The sequence below is a fragment of the Tauraco erythrolophus genome, chromosome 7 (assembly GCF_009769465.1).
Source record: "Tauraco erythrolophus isolate bTauEry1 chromosome 7, bTauEry1.pri, whole genome shotgun sequence".
Classification (NCBI taxonomy): Eukaryota; Metazoa; Chordata; class Aves; order Musophagiformes; family Musophagidae; genus Tauraco; species Tauraco erythrolophus.
Window position 1 is genome coordinate 50,007,269 of NC_141471.1, and position 15,481 is coordinate 50,022,749.

The 15,481-nt window shown below is 37.6% G+C and overlaps 1 protein-coding gene across 3 annotated transcripts in view; it reads right to left on the bottom strand.

Moving 5' to 3' along the window:
- ULK4 (unc-51 like kinase 4) overlaps positions 1 to 15,481 on the bottom strand; it is a 240,899-nt gene that overhangs the window by 64,475 nt on the left and 160,943 nt on the right. For all 3 annotated transcript variants that reach the window (XM_086614586.1, XM_086614587.1, XM_086614589.1), the window contains exons 32-33: positions 8,327 to 8,490; positions 1,649 to 1,747 (exon numbers count right to left, since the gene is read on the bottom strand). In XM_086614586.1, coding sequence (XP_086470712.1) covers positions 1,649 to 1,747; positions 8,327 to 8,490 — 263 coding nt within the window. The remainder of the gene's footprint in view (positions 1 to 1,648; positions 1,748 to 8,326; positions 8,491 to 15,481) is intronic.

A 15,481-nucleotide genomic window follows, 5' to 3' on the forward strand; every position in this document is an offset into this window, starting at 1 on the left:
TAAAGGATACAAAATTTTACACTCAGCTGAAATAAATTTCATATATCCAATCAAGCACATGTACATAAAGAACACATACACATTACAAGAGAAAATCCCTCACAAAATCTTCAACAAAATTCAAAACCAAAACCAAACATTAATGGTCTTTACTCTTTACCTGTATTTTAAAATCAGCAGTTTTTAAATAAGCATTCTAAATAGAACAGAATCTGTAGAAATACAGAACAAAGTAAACTCTAGTGGTCATTTGCAGCCATGCTTCTGAAATACAAGGGCAAGTCAGAATCAGTACATGCTAACTATATAATTATCCTATCCTTTAATTAAAAACATATAAAAGACTTCCAGGTGGTATAGGCTGAGTAAAGCTCAGCCTCTAATTTTCTGTTCTTTGGAGAGTTAATGGAATTTAAATTTACGTCTAATTTAACTTTAAAGGAATATTTGCATCTCTTCATATCTTAGTATTTATCATATATAGTGATTTAAAAAAATAACAGAAAATAAATTCAAAGAATTGATAAGGATGAAATATTATATAGTTGAAATTCAATCACTTTGGTTTAGGTCATTCAGTGAACATTTCCACAAACCCTTTGTCAATGGCTGGTTAAAATAAACCCATGAAAGGAGGACTTAGCAACAAGTACAATGCCAAAAATTAATAAAAAAGGAATCGCACTCTTCTCCAAAATAGAAGATGATAGACAGTGCTAAAAATAGTAAAAAAGCCCCAGATATTCATATCACAATAGATCTGAAAACCTATACTTAAATGAAAAACAAACAAACAAAAACGGGGCTGGAAGAGAACACAGTGAATATTAAACGCCTCCAAGTGAAAAAACCTGGAAAGGATAGTGTGATACGCCACAGGGAAATGATCACATACCATTTTAATGGCTTTATGTTGAATAAAAGGCTGAAGCAGCCTCTAAAAAACCCTGTAAAGCTCAAGAAGCATTCCTCTACTGCAAGCTATTACACATAGAGCCAATACAAATCTCTGGCACAGTATGATGGAGGTTGAGCTGATGGGATGAGTCAGGGCCACAATACAGCACTGTGGAGATTTCAATGCAGCGCTGTGACATCTAGTAAACCCTGGAAAAGACTGACTTTAAAAAAGACAGACTTCAAAGACGTTTACAGATCACCAGGGACCATTCCCACTCCTAAATCCCTCAAGGATCATGTTAAAATAAAATTAAACCCTTGAGAAAAACTCAGAAGGCTCAAAACCAAGAAAATAAATATTAAGTCATCACTCGTTGCAAATAAATTCTAAGTTTCCTGACTTTTCTAATAGTAGCAGTACTTTCTGTTTTCAAATTTTGAATATCATCCTTTCCCTATACAGTGATCACTAGTCCATTCTAAAGGGCTAAAATTTGGCTATACATACGTATCCAACCTGAGAATCTGCAGCCTGCCTCTAGTCCCACTTCTATGCTTGGGACAGACTTACTCTGACGTCACTGTGACCTGTAATTTCTTAAAAATTGTTGGAATCCTTCATTCGTACTAGGTGGGAGCTTGTAAAACAATGAAAAACAAGCAAACAGAGTTCTAAGATGTTGAATTCAGTTGAATAATTCTAACTTCAGCAACATTCCAAATAGCTTACAAACAAGCGAATTCTCACCAGTTGAATAAGCAGGCTAATTAGGTCCGTCAGGGGTTTATTGATAAGCAGAAGGTCTTCAGCAGCCTTCGTGTCCCCTCCTGTGCCAGATTTCTGTGCCTTAATAAGATGAGGAAAAATAAAAAGCAACCTTGGTGACTGTTCTGTTATGAGAAACAAATTAGGTCCATTAAGCGGTCGAAGAAGTTTGAAGGAGACTTCAAACAGAAGTTTGAAGGAGACTTGTACTCTCTTTTCTAGTTAAGTATTCCTGGACTCCCAACGAGCCCTTAACGCTCCCTGTGTCTGCAACAATGAGCACAAAGCAAAAGGGACTCATGCTGTCATGCCCCTTCTGCACAGGCTGGATACACTGACCTACCTGACATTTCTTCAGCAAAACGCTATAAACTGTGTATGCAAAAGAGATTCTAAAGCCATAAATGTTTTATGTATTTGTATTCTCTTCAACATGACATGCCTCTTTTAACATTAAAGTTCAACTATTTTTTTTTTCCTTTTCAGGGACAATTTTAAGTGCAACTCAAAACAAGAAAATCAAGGTGACTGAAAAGTTAGGATTCTCAGCAATAATGTCTAATTTTACCCTTCTGACTCACTTTGTATCCTGAAATATTCATAACATATTATAATAATTTAAATTAGCAGCCTCCCTGGGGCGCAGGTTAAGGACATGACTAGGAAACTTCCTAACCTGGTATGGCCCTCGGACTAATACCCATTACTGCTCTTCCATGTGGGTGGTGATGAAGCCAGAGAGGCAACAAAGTGAATCTTGTGGTTGGTGTCTACTACAGGCTGCCCAATCAAGGGGCTTATTGATGAAGCCTTCCTTACTCCAGCTACAGGAGGCATTGCGCTCACAGGCTTTTAAGCTGCTGGGAGACTTCAGTCACCCCAACATCTGCTGGAAAAGTAGCATGGCGAGCTGTAGGCAAACCAGGAGACTCCTGGAGTGTATTGAGGATAACTTCTTAAGCCAAGTAATAGACAGCCTTACCAAAGGGGATGTAATACTGGACCTGACGGTTACCAGTGCAAGTGAGCTAATTGGTGATGTCAAGACTGGAGGTGGTGTGGGCTGCAGTGATCACACACTGGTGGAGTTCACAGTACTCAGGAACATGGTTCAGGCAAAGAGTAAAGTCAGGACTCTGAATTTCAGGAAAGCAAAAATCCAGCTGTTCAAGGAATTAGTCAATAGGACTCCCTGTGAAGCTGCCCTCAGGGACAAGGGAGCAGAACAAAGCTTGCAGATCTTTAAGGATGCTTTCCATAGAGCATAGGGGCTCTCCATCCCCAGGTATAAGAAATCAGGCAAGGAAGGCAAGAGACTGGCATGGCTGAGTCGAGAGCTGCTGGTCAAACTAAAGGACAAGAAGGAAATGTGCAGAAAGTGGAAACAGGGACAGGTATCCTGGGATAGAGTACAGGGACGCTGCCAGGCTGTGTAGGGATGGGATCAGGAAGGCCAAGGCATGGATGGAGCTGAACTTGGCAAGGGATGCAAAGAATGGTAAGAAAGGCTTCTAAATGTATGTCAGGCAGAAAAGAAAGGTCAAAGAAAGCATAACCTCCCTGATGAGCAAAACTGGTAACAACAGATGAGGAGAAGGCTGAGCTACTTAAAAGCTTTTTTGCCTCAGTCTTCACTGGCAGCCTCTTTTCCCGCACCTCTCAAGTGGATGGACCACAAGGCAGGGACTGGGGGAGCAAAGTCCCTCCCACTGTAAGAGAAGATCAGGTTTGTGACCACTTGAGGAGCTGAATATACATAAGTCTATAGGACCTGATGAGATGCATCCCAGAGTCCTGAGGGAACTGGCCGATGTAGTTGCCAAGCCACTCTTGATGATATTTGAAAAGTCATGGTAGTCAAGTGAAGTCCCTGGTGACTGGAAAAAGGGAAACATTGCAGCCATTTTTAAAAAGGGTAGAAAGAAGCATGCTCGGAACTACTGACTTGTCAGTCTCACCTCTGTGCCTGGAAAGATCATGGAATAGATCCTCCTAGAAGCTATGCTAAGGCAGACGGAGAACAGGGAAGTGATTTGACACAGCCAGCATGACTTCACCAAGGGCAAGTACTGTATGACCAACCTAGTGGCCTTCTATGATGGAGTGACTACATCAGTGGACAAGGGAAGAGCTAAAGATGTTGTTTATCTGCACTTCTGTAAGGCCTTTGATGCTGTTTGCCACAACATCTTTCTCTCTAAACTGGAGGGATATGGATTTGATGAGTGAACTGTTTGGTGAATGAAGAATTGGTTGGATGGTTGCATCCAGAGGGTAGTGTCCCTCGGCTCAGTGTCCAAATGGAGATCAGTGGCAAGTGGTGTTCCTCAGAGGTCCGTACGGGGACAAGTACTAATATCTTTATTTTACATTAGTGATGGGTGATAGGACAAGAGGAAATGGGCATAAGCTTAGTCAGGGAGATTCAGGTTGGATGTTAGAAAGTGTTTCTTCTCTGAAAGGGTTGTCAGCCACTGGAATAGGCTGCCCAGGGAGGTGGTTGAGTCCCCATCCCTGAATGTGTTTAAGAAAAGGGTGGATGAACTACTTAAGGATATGGTTTAATGGGAGATTAGGGACGGTTGGACTGGATGATCTCTAAGATCTTTTCCAACCTAGAAATCTATGAATCTATGAATCTTCATCAATTACATAGACATTGGGATCAAGTGCACTTTCAGCAAGTTTGCAGATGACACCAAGCTGAGTGGTGCAGCTGACAAACCTGAGGGACGGAATGCCATTCAGAGGGACCTGGACAGACTTGAGAAGTGGGCCTATATAAACATCATGAGGTTCGGCAAGGCCAAGTCCAAGGTCTTTTACATGGTTTGGGGCAATCCCCAGTATGAGTACAGGCTGGAGGATGAAGAGATCAAGAGCAGCCCTGAGGAGGAGGACTTGGGGGTACTGGTGGATGAAAAGCTCAATGTGAGCAGACCCTGTGAGCTTGCAGCCCAAAAAGCCAACCATATCCTGAGCTGCATCCAAAGAAGCATGAGCAGCAGGTCAAGAGAGGTGATTCTGCCCCTCTACTCTGCTCTCATGAGACACCACCTGGAATACTGCGTTCAACTCTGGAGTCTCCAACACAAGAAGGACATGGACCTGTTGGAGCAGGTCCAGAGGAGGGCCACAAAGATGATCTGAGGGCTGAAGCACCTCTCCTATGAAGACAGGCTGAAAGAGTTGGGGCTGTTCAGCCTGGAGAAGAGAAGGCTCTGGTGAGACCTTAATGCAGCCTTCCAGTATTTAAAGGGGGCTGATAAGAAAAATGGTGACAAACTTTTTAGCAATGCCTGTCATGATAGGACAAGGTGTAATGGCTTTAAACTGAAAGAGGATAGATTTAGATTAGATATAAGGAAGAAATCTTTTACAATGAGGGTAGCAAAACACTGGAACAGGTTGCCCAGAGAGGTGGTAGATACCCCATTCCTGGAAACATTCATGGTCAGGTTGGATGGAGCTTTGAGCAACCTGATCTAGTTGAAGATGTCCCTGCTCACTGCAGGGCAGCTGGACCAGATGACCTTTAAAGGTCCCTTCCAAACCAAACTTATTCTATGATTCTATGGAATAGGAATAATAAAATCTTTAAGTGATAAAAACCTGTGATATGATCTGTTACAACTTGTAATTCTGACCATTGTCATCCCTCCTCATCAAAACACACTGCCTTCCTAGGCAGTGCTATTTATGACCCATCTGCCTCAGGACAGAAGAAAGGTCTGCTTGCAAGATTTTTCATTTAACTTCATTATCTTGCAGCAGCTTTGGACCATGACCCTATACAGTCTAGCTGCTAGAGGAAAATGTAAACGTTTTGTCTAAAGAACACATTTAAAAATCATTTTGCAGTGTGTTTCATTTACAGCTCAATCCTAAAACAATCATCCAAGTGTAATACCTGAGGATTTTCATTTGGTTAAGTGAACACAGGAGCAAGTCCCCTGAGACAGGAGACACTACTGCTGAAGCTTGACTGTCAATACTGATGAGTTGAATGGATAATGCCTTTCTTCTGGGAAGAATTTCGAAATAAAAGAGATCTGAAGAGCTGTTTCTCCAGGTAATAAGACACATTGGTATGTCCCTCACTGAGGCTCACCACAATGACCTTGCATGTTGCAGTCCAAGAAGGGTGAAATGATATAGTGCAGAGAAGACTGCAAAAATGAGTGTTTATATTAATCAGGAAACAGAAGTAAGCCACTTTCACTTTGACAAAATTTACAACAGCTTTTTCTGGTTAGTGTTTGGATGAGAAGAAAAATATACTCCATCAGGGATGTTTGACTGCTTTCTTTAAATTTTATATCTTTAGAGCCTTTGGAAAGAGAATGAACAATAGCACTAGAGGAATTATACTTTATATATGTACATAAAGGACACACACTACACTACGCTGAAACGTACATTAAGTCACTAAATAGAGTCGACTTCTCAAATCAAGATTGCAAATTTCTTTCAGCTACCGTGGATCACCTGTGGAACATGATATGATGAAACTTCTCCAAAACAGATATGCCAATTAATCTGAACCTTTGTACCAAGACACAAGTACTTGGACTACAGAAAGCAAACTCTTGAATGAAGCTGGATAGAGTCACCAGCATCATTCAGCATAAAGTACTGAAATGCAATGGAAAAGTGATGTCGTGTTTTGCCTAAGCAGCTGGATAAGGTTACCACTTTACATATATAAAGCTTACATAAAAAGGATTCAAGTGAAGGTACTACCATCTGTAAAAGTCAACTGAAGCTGCAAAAATTGATAATATGAGAAAATTTGATTCCCTACTTCAAGTTCTGTTTTAGAAGGTATCTTATTCAGAAAATCCCTATAAAAACACTCAAAGAATCTTTGTTATCACTACAGTGATGCAATTAGTGACACGCGGATAGTGGAATATTACGTAGATGCAAGGTAAATAGCAGTCACCAAATACCAGCCATCGTTCAATAGGGCAGGTGTGCTGAGGCAGCTGTAGAACCACAGGGGCCCTGTGACAAGTATTGTTGAGACAAGCATGCCAAGGCAAGTAACACCACCATAAAGTTAGTTTTATAGGGGTAGAGGGCAGAGCTATGGTTCAAAACTCGTTTTTTCAGCTGCCTCTTTTTACCCATTAGCCTTTCAGAGCAAAGTAGATTACTTTGACTAGAGATGGACAAAACTGGAGCTAGAGTTTTAGTGCATCAGTCAACTGATGTATTCATGTAAAGCCAGAATAGAATTTGGCTTTGAATGTATAGATTTAATTTTGTATCTAAATCAAAATCATCAGTTTCACTAACATTACCAATCCATGTGCAAGATCCTCTCCCCTCATATGTGTCCTCCAGTATAATTGGCCTCGCCACTTCTGCATGGAGCATTAAGTACAGAATTTAGCTCTCTGTGATTGCATGGAGTGCTGCCAGCAATATAACAATCAGTAATCAGCCTACAAAATTTGAAATGCATTACAGAAACTGCTATTAGAGAACTTGAAAAAGACAAGGTATTGTACCATCAGTTCTAAATCAAGTTTCTTTCAAAAATTTAAAAAAAAAATTAAATCAACACCTCTCAGTGAAATATCTGATTGATAACACAACTGATTACATAAATCTGTGCAGAAAAAAAAAGCGCTCAATTTTCAACACCCACTTTATACATTAAACCTTCTTAAAAAAAAACTCAAACAAACAAAAAAAACCCACCTCAAAAAAAAAAAAAACACCACAACACACAAGCCACCCATAGAGAAGGACGTTTTCAGAATAAAGAAGCCATGTCCTGAAATTCAATACAACCTGTCTGCAATTTTTTGAATCTCTGTCCTCCAAATATATTTGACCTAACAAGTTTCTCTGTTTTTCAGCGAACAACCGCAAGAACATCAAAAACTTAACACGAAGAGTAAGTGGTGTTGTTTGCAGCCTATGTACAGAAGTTACTTCCAGCTGACTAACTTAGAAATTTGGCAGATCTTTTAAAAACAAAGCACATGCTGCTAGGTTATCATCATGTCTAAAAAAAGATGAATGCTGCTTCTTGTTTGTTTTTGTGGGTTTTTTTGTTTGTTTTTTTTGTTTTTTAAGAGAGTTATGTGAAATTTCCCTGCATATTATCTTTTTGTGCTCCATTTTTAAGGAGGAGGAAGCCTTCATTGGAGGAAGAAGTCCTACCAATGCCATGATTTGCAATGATTCAAACAGAAACTTGGAAGACAAATTGAGCAGTGTAAGAGAGGAAATACCTTTGTTAACCCACATGCAGAGGTCATACATGCTTTTCAAGCACAGTAATCGCATGTGATTTATAGTAAAAAAGATACTTTTTTCTATGGAGTCATCTTTTTCTTTTAAAATGAATGGAAATAAAATGCTTTGAACTATCATTGAGCAAATATTGAATTAAGCTATTCATGGAGTACAAAAAAAAAGTCAGCTAGGTTCTGTTTTCTCAGCATATAGTGAGGGCTAGTATGGATAGTATAGCCAGGTAAGTACATGAAACAGTGATTTGCAGCTGAAAATACATCCTCTTCTCTTTCCACCAAACTAAATTTCAATAAAATCAGAATAGTGGGAAGTTCATTATTAGGATAACAGGAAGTTATCTAAAAAATTGTTTAAGATATCGATGACCTCAGGAAATAATTTCCATACCTGTAAAGTCTGGCGTACAATGTTTGCTGTGTACATCAGCATGCAGTGCAAAATGTCAAGCAAGGACAGAAGCAGTGCATTTGCTGTCTTGATGCTGCTTTTATCATCTGCCTCCAAGTACAGAGCCACAGTTTCTATTAGATTACAGATGTGATGAACCAGTCCTACACAGAAAGTGAGACAAAAAAATAGACTATCATGAAAAGAACAATATGGAAAAAGCAATAGATTAGGAAAACAAATTTCACATACATTATGAATATTTAATAAATTTCATTTTTCTCCATTCCGCTTTTATTTGGAGCAGCTTATAAACAGAGCTAAACTGATGCGATCAAATTTGCTAACTGCATGGAAAATTACGTAACATTCAATAAATAAACACACACTTTGAATCCTAAACTTTTCTGCAGCATGCTGGTATACAAGTCTCCTTCACAACACCCCTGGTCACAGGAATTAAGCAATTCTCCAGGCTGTTACAGAATGACACACCAAGGTCGAAGCCTAAAGTTTTCTTTCTTAACTGGTCTGTCAATTACAACCTTCCCCATATGCTTCAATTGTAGAATTGAAGATAAAATAGAATCAGAGAAGCATTATAAATCAAATACTGAATACTATACCATAAAAGCTATTAAGATTTGTTTGACTGGCAGTAGTAAAAAGTTTCCAGAAGATACCTTCTTGTCTCAAAGCTTTTTTTTTTAGCTTCTTTGGAATTTAATAACATCGGCTGCTGTAGCTTGCTTAACCCACAAATCAACTCACATGTCAGAAAAAAATATAATCCATTTCAAGGCAACACTGATTCAATTCAGAATCTTTCTTACTTTCAAACACAAAGTGACTGAGTTCATTATATTTGATCTTAATCTTTTTCTTTCAGAGTTTCATAAGGAATGAAACATACTTTGCTCCTCACTGAGAAAACAATTATGTTTGTAAACTATCTTCTTTTAAACTGGCAATTAGTCATGCTGTGACTTACATGTACATATATAGTAATATTGCAGCATATTAGCATATTAGCTTCTAGTCCCCATGACTGTCAAAAACAACTGAAGCATTTCACTGATTTTACTGAAATAAAAAGACTCCTTTTATAAGCTCTCCTTTAAAAAGTAATTGTCTGTATTTTTACAAACATCAGTACAAGATTAAAGTGAGACGTTGTAGAATACAATATGTAATTCCACCATTCAGCTTTTGAGAGTAGTCAAATCTGTGAGGTGTTAAACTATTTTTGCTTTGAATGCTGCCCAATCAATTAACTAAAATTCCATTAAATATTTTCCTCCCCTATTCATCATCCTTAATACTTTCTTCAGGAAATTAAATACAAAAACATTCATTTAGAATACAGTTATGAGTCAGGATTATTAAGACTTGCACTCTTCTTATATCTCATATCTTTTTGTGTTTTCTATGATTTCTAGCATTATCCTTCCACAACAGTTTGATTGATGGACTACAGCTCAGGCTAAGCTTTGAATTTCCTGGAGTTTTGTCTGCATAAACCAAATTCTCAAAATTCTATCAGTCTAATCTCACTCATTTAATTTCCTTCTCCTTTTTAAAAAAGAGCAGTTTCTGCTGCAGTTCTGAATGCTTCATATAAAAATGAGATAGCACGCAGAGACTTATGTGATGGCACCAATACCCACCAAGAAGAAAACAGACAGACATAATTGTATGTCTACCAAGTACAAAACTTGTGGCTATTCTATGCCTTTTTTCACCAGGCTAAATTAGAATAAGCCTAAGAAAACAGACCCGTAAGAGTTTGTTCCTATCAAAGCGAGGTCTGCAAAATTGCCTGCAAGGATATGTCCAAGTACACTCTGTCTTTCCCTGTATATGACCACAAAACCCACCACCACATCAAAATGAATGAGTCACCCCTATTATTTCTGGATGGCTTACGTATAACCCTTAAGACAGTGACCTAGGGATTAATGCTGACGAGATCTCTTTCAAATGAAGGTGTTGTAAGGGTCGTCATCTTCAAGAATTTTTTAGGCAGAGTCCCCTCTGCATCTCATAGCACTAAGTAGGGAATGACTACTAGTGAACAAAACAGGATCCACAACTGATCTGCAATCCTTTCCCTTTTGACTTCGAAGAGGACTTGTTTATTTCCTTGACTGTACCAGCCTGAGTCTCACAATTACCTCGTTTCTGCTGTTCGGTGAATGGGGAGGTGAACTGAATGCTCAACCTTCTCCCCACCCATCGAGATAAGAAAAATATAACCACCTAGATTTTATTCTCTTGAAGTATTTACATCCTAAGGCAATGTGTATTAGCAACACCTGAAACACACCAGAATATTCACATTTAGTTAACAAAAACATTCAAATTGGCAAATTTTACATAGATATATACATACTTACACAGTGTTATATGTACAAAGATATGCATGTTAAATTTGGAAATTTGGAGAAAAAAAATCTAACTTTTCCTGGACTTAAAAATATCTTAGGAAAATTTAACACCTCAAAAGTTTATTATAAAGACATTTAAAATAAAACACTGGTGTAAAATATTCCCTAACACACTGCATGATTCATACAGAAACCCGATAAACACTTGGTTCTACAGATAAAAAAATAAACCAGAGCGACCTCTTGCCAAGTAAATAAAGTTCTAGACACACTCTTCAAAATACTTTATTGTGTCACAACAAAATGAAAACTGGAGGCCACAATTGTAGACATGTAAATATACTCCTTGCTTATACCACAAGACAAAATACACATTCTTTGTCCTCAGAAGAGAAAGTTGGGAAGCTAGTATAATTTACAGTGACCATGACAAAATTCAATAGAAGTTCAATGGCCTTGGCCACTGGCGCTGTAACCAACTGAGGTAGCTATGAGAATCAGGACCAGTATGTCTCAGCATTCCAGAAATTGAATCCCAAGATGGATAGTCTTAAAATAAGACGATGCAATTTCAAAAAAAGGAAATTGTATTCATAACTCAATAAATCACAATGTAAAAATTGTTTATAGATCTTTAAGTTTCAGAAGATACATCAAAGATTTTCTGTCAGATTTTACAAGTGATTCAAGAATCACATGCTGCTTAACTTCCAATAAAGCCCAAAACCATATTTATGTTTAAAAACTTCTGACAATATATTTCTGAGTCATATTTAACAGGTGTTAAGTTTCTTATGCAGGAATTCTCAACTCTTCATTAGAAAGTAAAATAGGTTCTGATTCAAAAAGCACACCCTGTGCACTCCTGAACTTTTGAAGTGGTGGATCCGAATCTGAATTTTATATCATCATGAAGCATTAAGCCCACTTAAGTTAAACCCGAGGAAGACTGTTCTACTGAGAAAAGCTACTTGTTTTTGAGTATGCTGGTACTTTCAAGTTTGTTGACAATAGTCCACTTCGTCAAGAGAAAAGTATTAGTGACAGTTTACATAGGTTAAAGTAATGCATCATAACTTCTTTCAGCTGGGAATTTCTTCTTAAAAGACTTAAATAAAAACTTACTTAACTTATAGGGTTTTTTGTTACTCTAATAATTTGCACATTTCAGTAAACAAAGTGTATCACATCATATTATTTATAGCTATAGTTGTAGCTTAAATTTATTACAATACTTCACAATGCACTAGTCATGCCTTATATTTATTTGTAAAAGGAGGATCTTAAAAATACCAAGCCCTAGTGCAGCTCTCTAATATTCAAATTTTGCAGAAAAGTAAGATAAAACTTAGGTTTTGTATTAGAATTATTGTATTTCTAAATTAATATAACTGGAATTAAACAAAGAACCTGTTCTAATTGCAGTCCAAGATTCATAACATGTACTAAAAGGATTGCATCCAAAATTTGCCACAGTTTTATAGCATTTGACAAGTCCAGTGTTCACAGCAGAGTATTTCTCTTGCCCAGAGACCCCTGCAATGAACTGAACACGTCGCTGATAGTGCTTTATGAATGTGGACTGTGATAACTATGCTTGTGTTTTACAAATCTTTTCAAAAGATAAAAGGAGTCCTTTGGTCCATGATACAAGCTAATCGGACAGAATGTGCCATGATACCTTCTGGAATGAAAGCTGAGAGGAGATATTTTATTCTCACCTATTAGCAAGATGGATAAAGGAAGAGAAATCTTCGCTTCCAAATCATACGAAACATCAAAGGACAGCCTAGGAAGCAATCTTCTAGGCAATCCTTTCATGCCTACCAGCAATTAGAGCATTCAACAAACCTGTCTGCTTCCAGCCGAAGAAAATGTTAGAGCAGGTGCACTTCCTCCGAACAATGCCACCACGCAGCCAAGCAGTCAGCAGCAAAACCCTCAGCCCAGCAAAAAGGTTTCTCTTTGTTCCTTTCTACACGTTGCTCTCTGGAGAGCTGTTTTTCCCATTTGTATCACACCTACACAACTGACTCCCCAGGGATATTACAAAATTTATATTCACTAGGCTTCTCTTCCTTCTTTTATTTACTGAGTGAACTTGCTTGGGTTTTTTTGCTCTATTGTTTTTTTAAATGAGTCAAAATAATAACATATTGGGAACTACAAATGATACTTCTGGACTAACTAGAAAACTTATTTCATAATCTTTTTAACATTAGTGATAAAACTGAAAAATATTGCGAAGAAACACAAGACTGTAGTCTGATAGATTCTTTCACACAGAAATTAGCTCCCTGGTACCTGAGCACTTAAGATAATTCATCACGTCATAAAGATTCTTCATAAAACATTATTTACCTATACAAACCTGGGATTTAATTTGCATTCTTTGCATCACAGCCCTACTACTCAAGGTTTCCTCTTTTGAACAACTGAAAAGAGGCAACGTAAAGCAAATGGTATCTTTAGTGCAATGCCATTTTTAAAAGAGGCTCACTGCTTTTATTGTTATTTTTGTTTATTATTTGTTACTGTTTAAGTTTCAGGAACTATTTGTGTTAGTATTATAACATTCTTGGGAGAAGAATAAACTAGGATAGAAAATTAGGTCATCATTGATTTCAAGATTTAGTGAGTTATCAACGTTAGATTCAGTGGAAAGAAAACAATAGGGCTGTTGAACATAGCAACTGCATGACTGCTGCCCTGAAAATTGTTTTCTGTTCTTATTTTTAAAATTAACAGCATCTAAAGAAGAAAATTTTGCACATATTGGATAGCCTATTCCTAGTCCTGGGACAGTGACTGGACATTTTGTAACAAAATAAAGAATCATCACGTTTGAGGAACAAAAATTTCATTTGAATTTGTCACACTGTGGTGATCAAAGGCTGTCCAGAACTTCCCTTTGTGGCAAGAGCCTGTGGCTCAGCTTTTCCAACACACATGGCAGGCAAGGCACTCGCCACTGGTGCCCCAGCAGGCAGTCCTGCCCTCACACACAGGAAAATGGATGTGGTAAGGATTATGACAACCAGGAAAGAAAAGTCAGTTATCACCTTTACTATAACTAGCTGAAAGTAGACGGGCAAGTAATACGTTATCTTGAGTGTGGATGCCCGAGAGGAATACAGACCCTACATTCTCAGTGGCAAGATTTTTCTGCTTTGACTCAGTCAAAGCACGACAGAGCTCGACTTCACTTTTTCAGGACTGGCAACATTTAGCAGTTATTGTTAGAAGGTAGTTTATAGGTGGCATTTTCACTTGCAAAGAAAGAGCGCAGAACTGATGACTCCCCAGAGAACCATGTCAAACTTTTCTCAGCTAAAGAGAATCCTGACAACGCAGAAATTTACTTTCTTCTGAAATTTAATCTATGGAACAAGCATGTAGGTGATTAAGATCAACAGCTGTATAGAACAGCCAACTAAAAAACAGAAAACCAAGTGGATTCTCTCATTAAAAAAGTATCTGAGTAACAAAAAACAGTAAAAATGCAACTTGAACAATTTAGAAATAATAAAATCACATATGTTGAATAGGTTTGACTGGTCAATACAAAAATAGTAAAGCACAACACATTATATCAACTAGGCTAGACTGCGGTTGTTCTGTATGAAAAGATGTGGTCAGAATGACATCTACAGAAGAGGAGTATTTCTGAAAGTACAATCACTGATCTCTTGGGATTTCTTGATTTGCTGCTGCTTTTGTAAATGCAAAAAAAAAACCACAAAAAAAACACAAAAAAACAACCAAAGAAACCAACAAAAAAATAAAAATAAAAAAAAAACCAAACAGGAGTTTCCCATCTTAGAATCCCATTAAGGTTTCTGTGACAAAATTTCAGCTGAATTCAAGATTTTGTATCGGATTGACTCAACCACACTACAATTAATTCAGAAAAGACATCCAGGCTGTCCGAAACTAAGTTCACAGCACACGTGAGTACACAGCATCAGTTTTGAAGGCAGAGGGTTTCGTTCCAGACAAGATTTATTGAGATAGTCCACATTCCTAGGTATATAACTCATTGAACATGAACACAAATTTGTTCAACAGGGATAGAATAAAGGATCAGAAGGTAATTTTTCTTCTGAAAATAATTATAAGAACATCCAAATGCTTTCTAGGTCTATCAGGAATTAAAAAACCAAATATCCAAAACCTATATGAGCGAATACTACATAAAAACGGATGGTAATGATGTTCAGGGGATCTATTCACAGTGTTGATAAGACATTAATAGTGTCTCATTTCAGCAGTCAGGTTTGATTTGTTCGGATACCATGCTGTTGGCACCACAGTGTCTAGAAAAGTTATCTGCTTCTTACGCTCTGTAAGTAGCTGAGAACAATTGGACATTTACTACAAAAAGATAAGTGAAAAAACATAACAGAGTGGTAGGATGCACTGAAGATGTACAAACAAACTTTAAATGCTCATATGAGGCGGCTTATAAGACTGGACATAAAAGAAATTTCTTTTTAAATTATTTATTCAAATTACACTTTTGCTCTTCTGAGATTAAATTTAGTACACAGCAGAGTCATAAGATTTGCTGCCAGTTCTGTCACTAATGGATATGTTATGTACATCACAAATAGGCTGCTTTTTTGTTAATTGGGGAACATAAGGCCCTTGATACATGTAAAATCGAGTGCTATCATCCCAAGAGGTGACAATACAGTAAAGTACAATGCTAAGGCTGACAGACATTCATTTTTTAAACAGCGTTGTTGATGGCAAACACTAGTTCTTC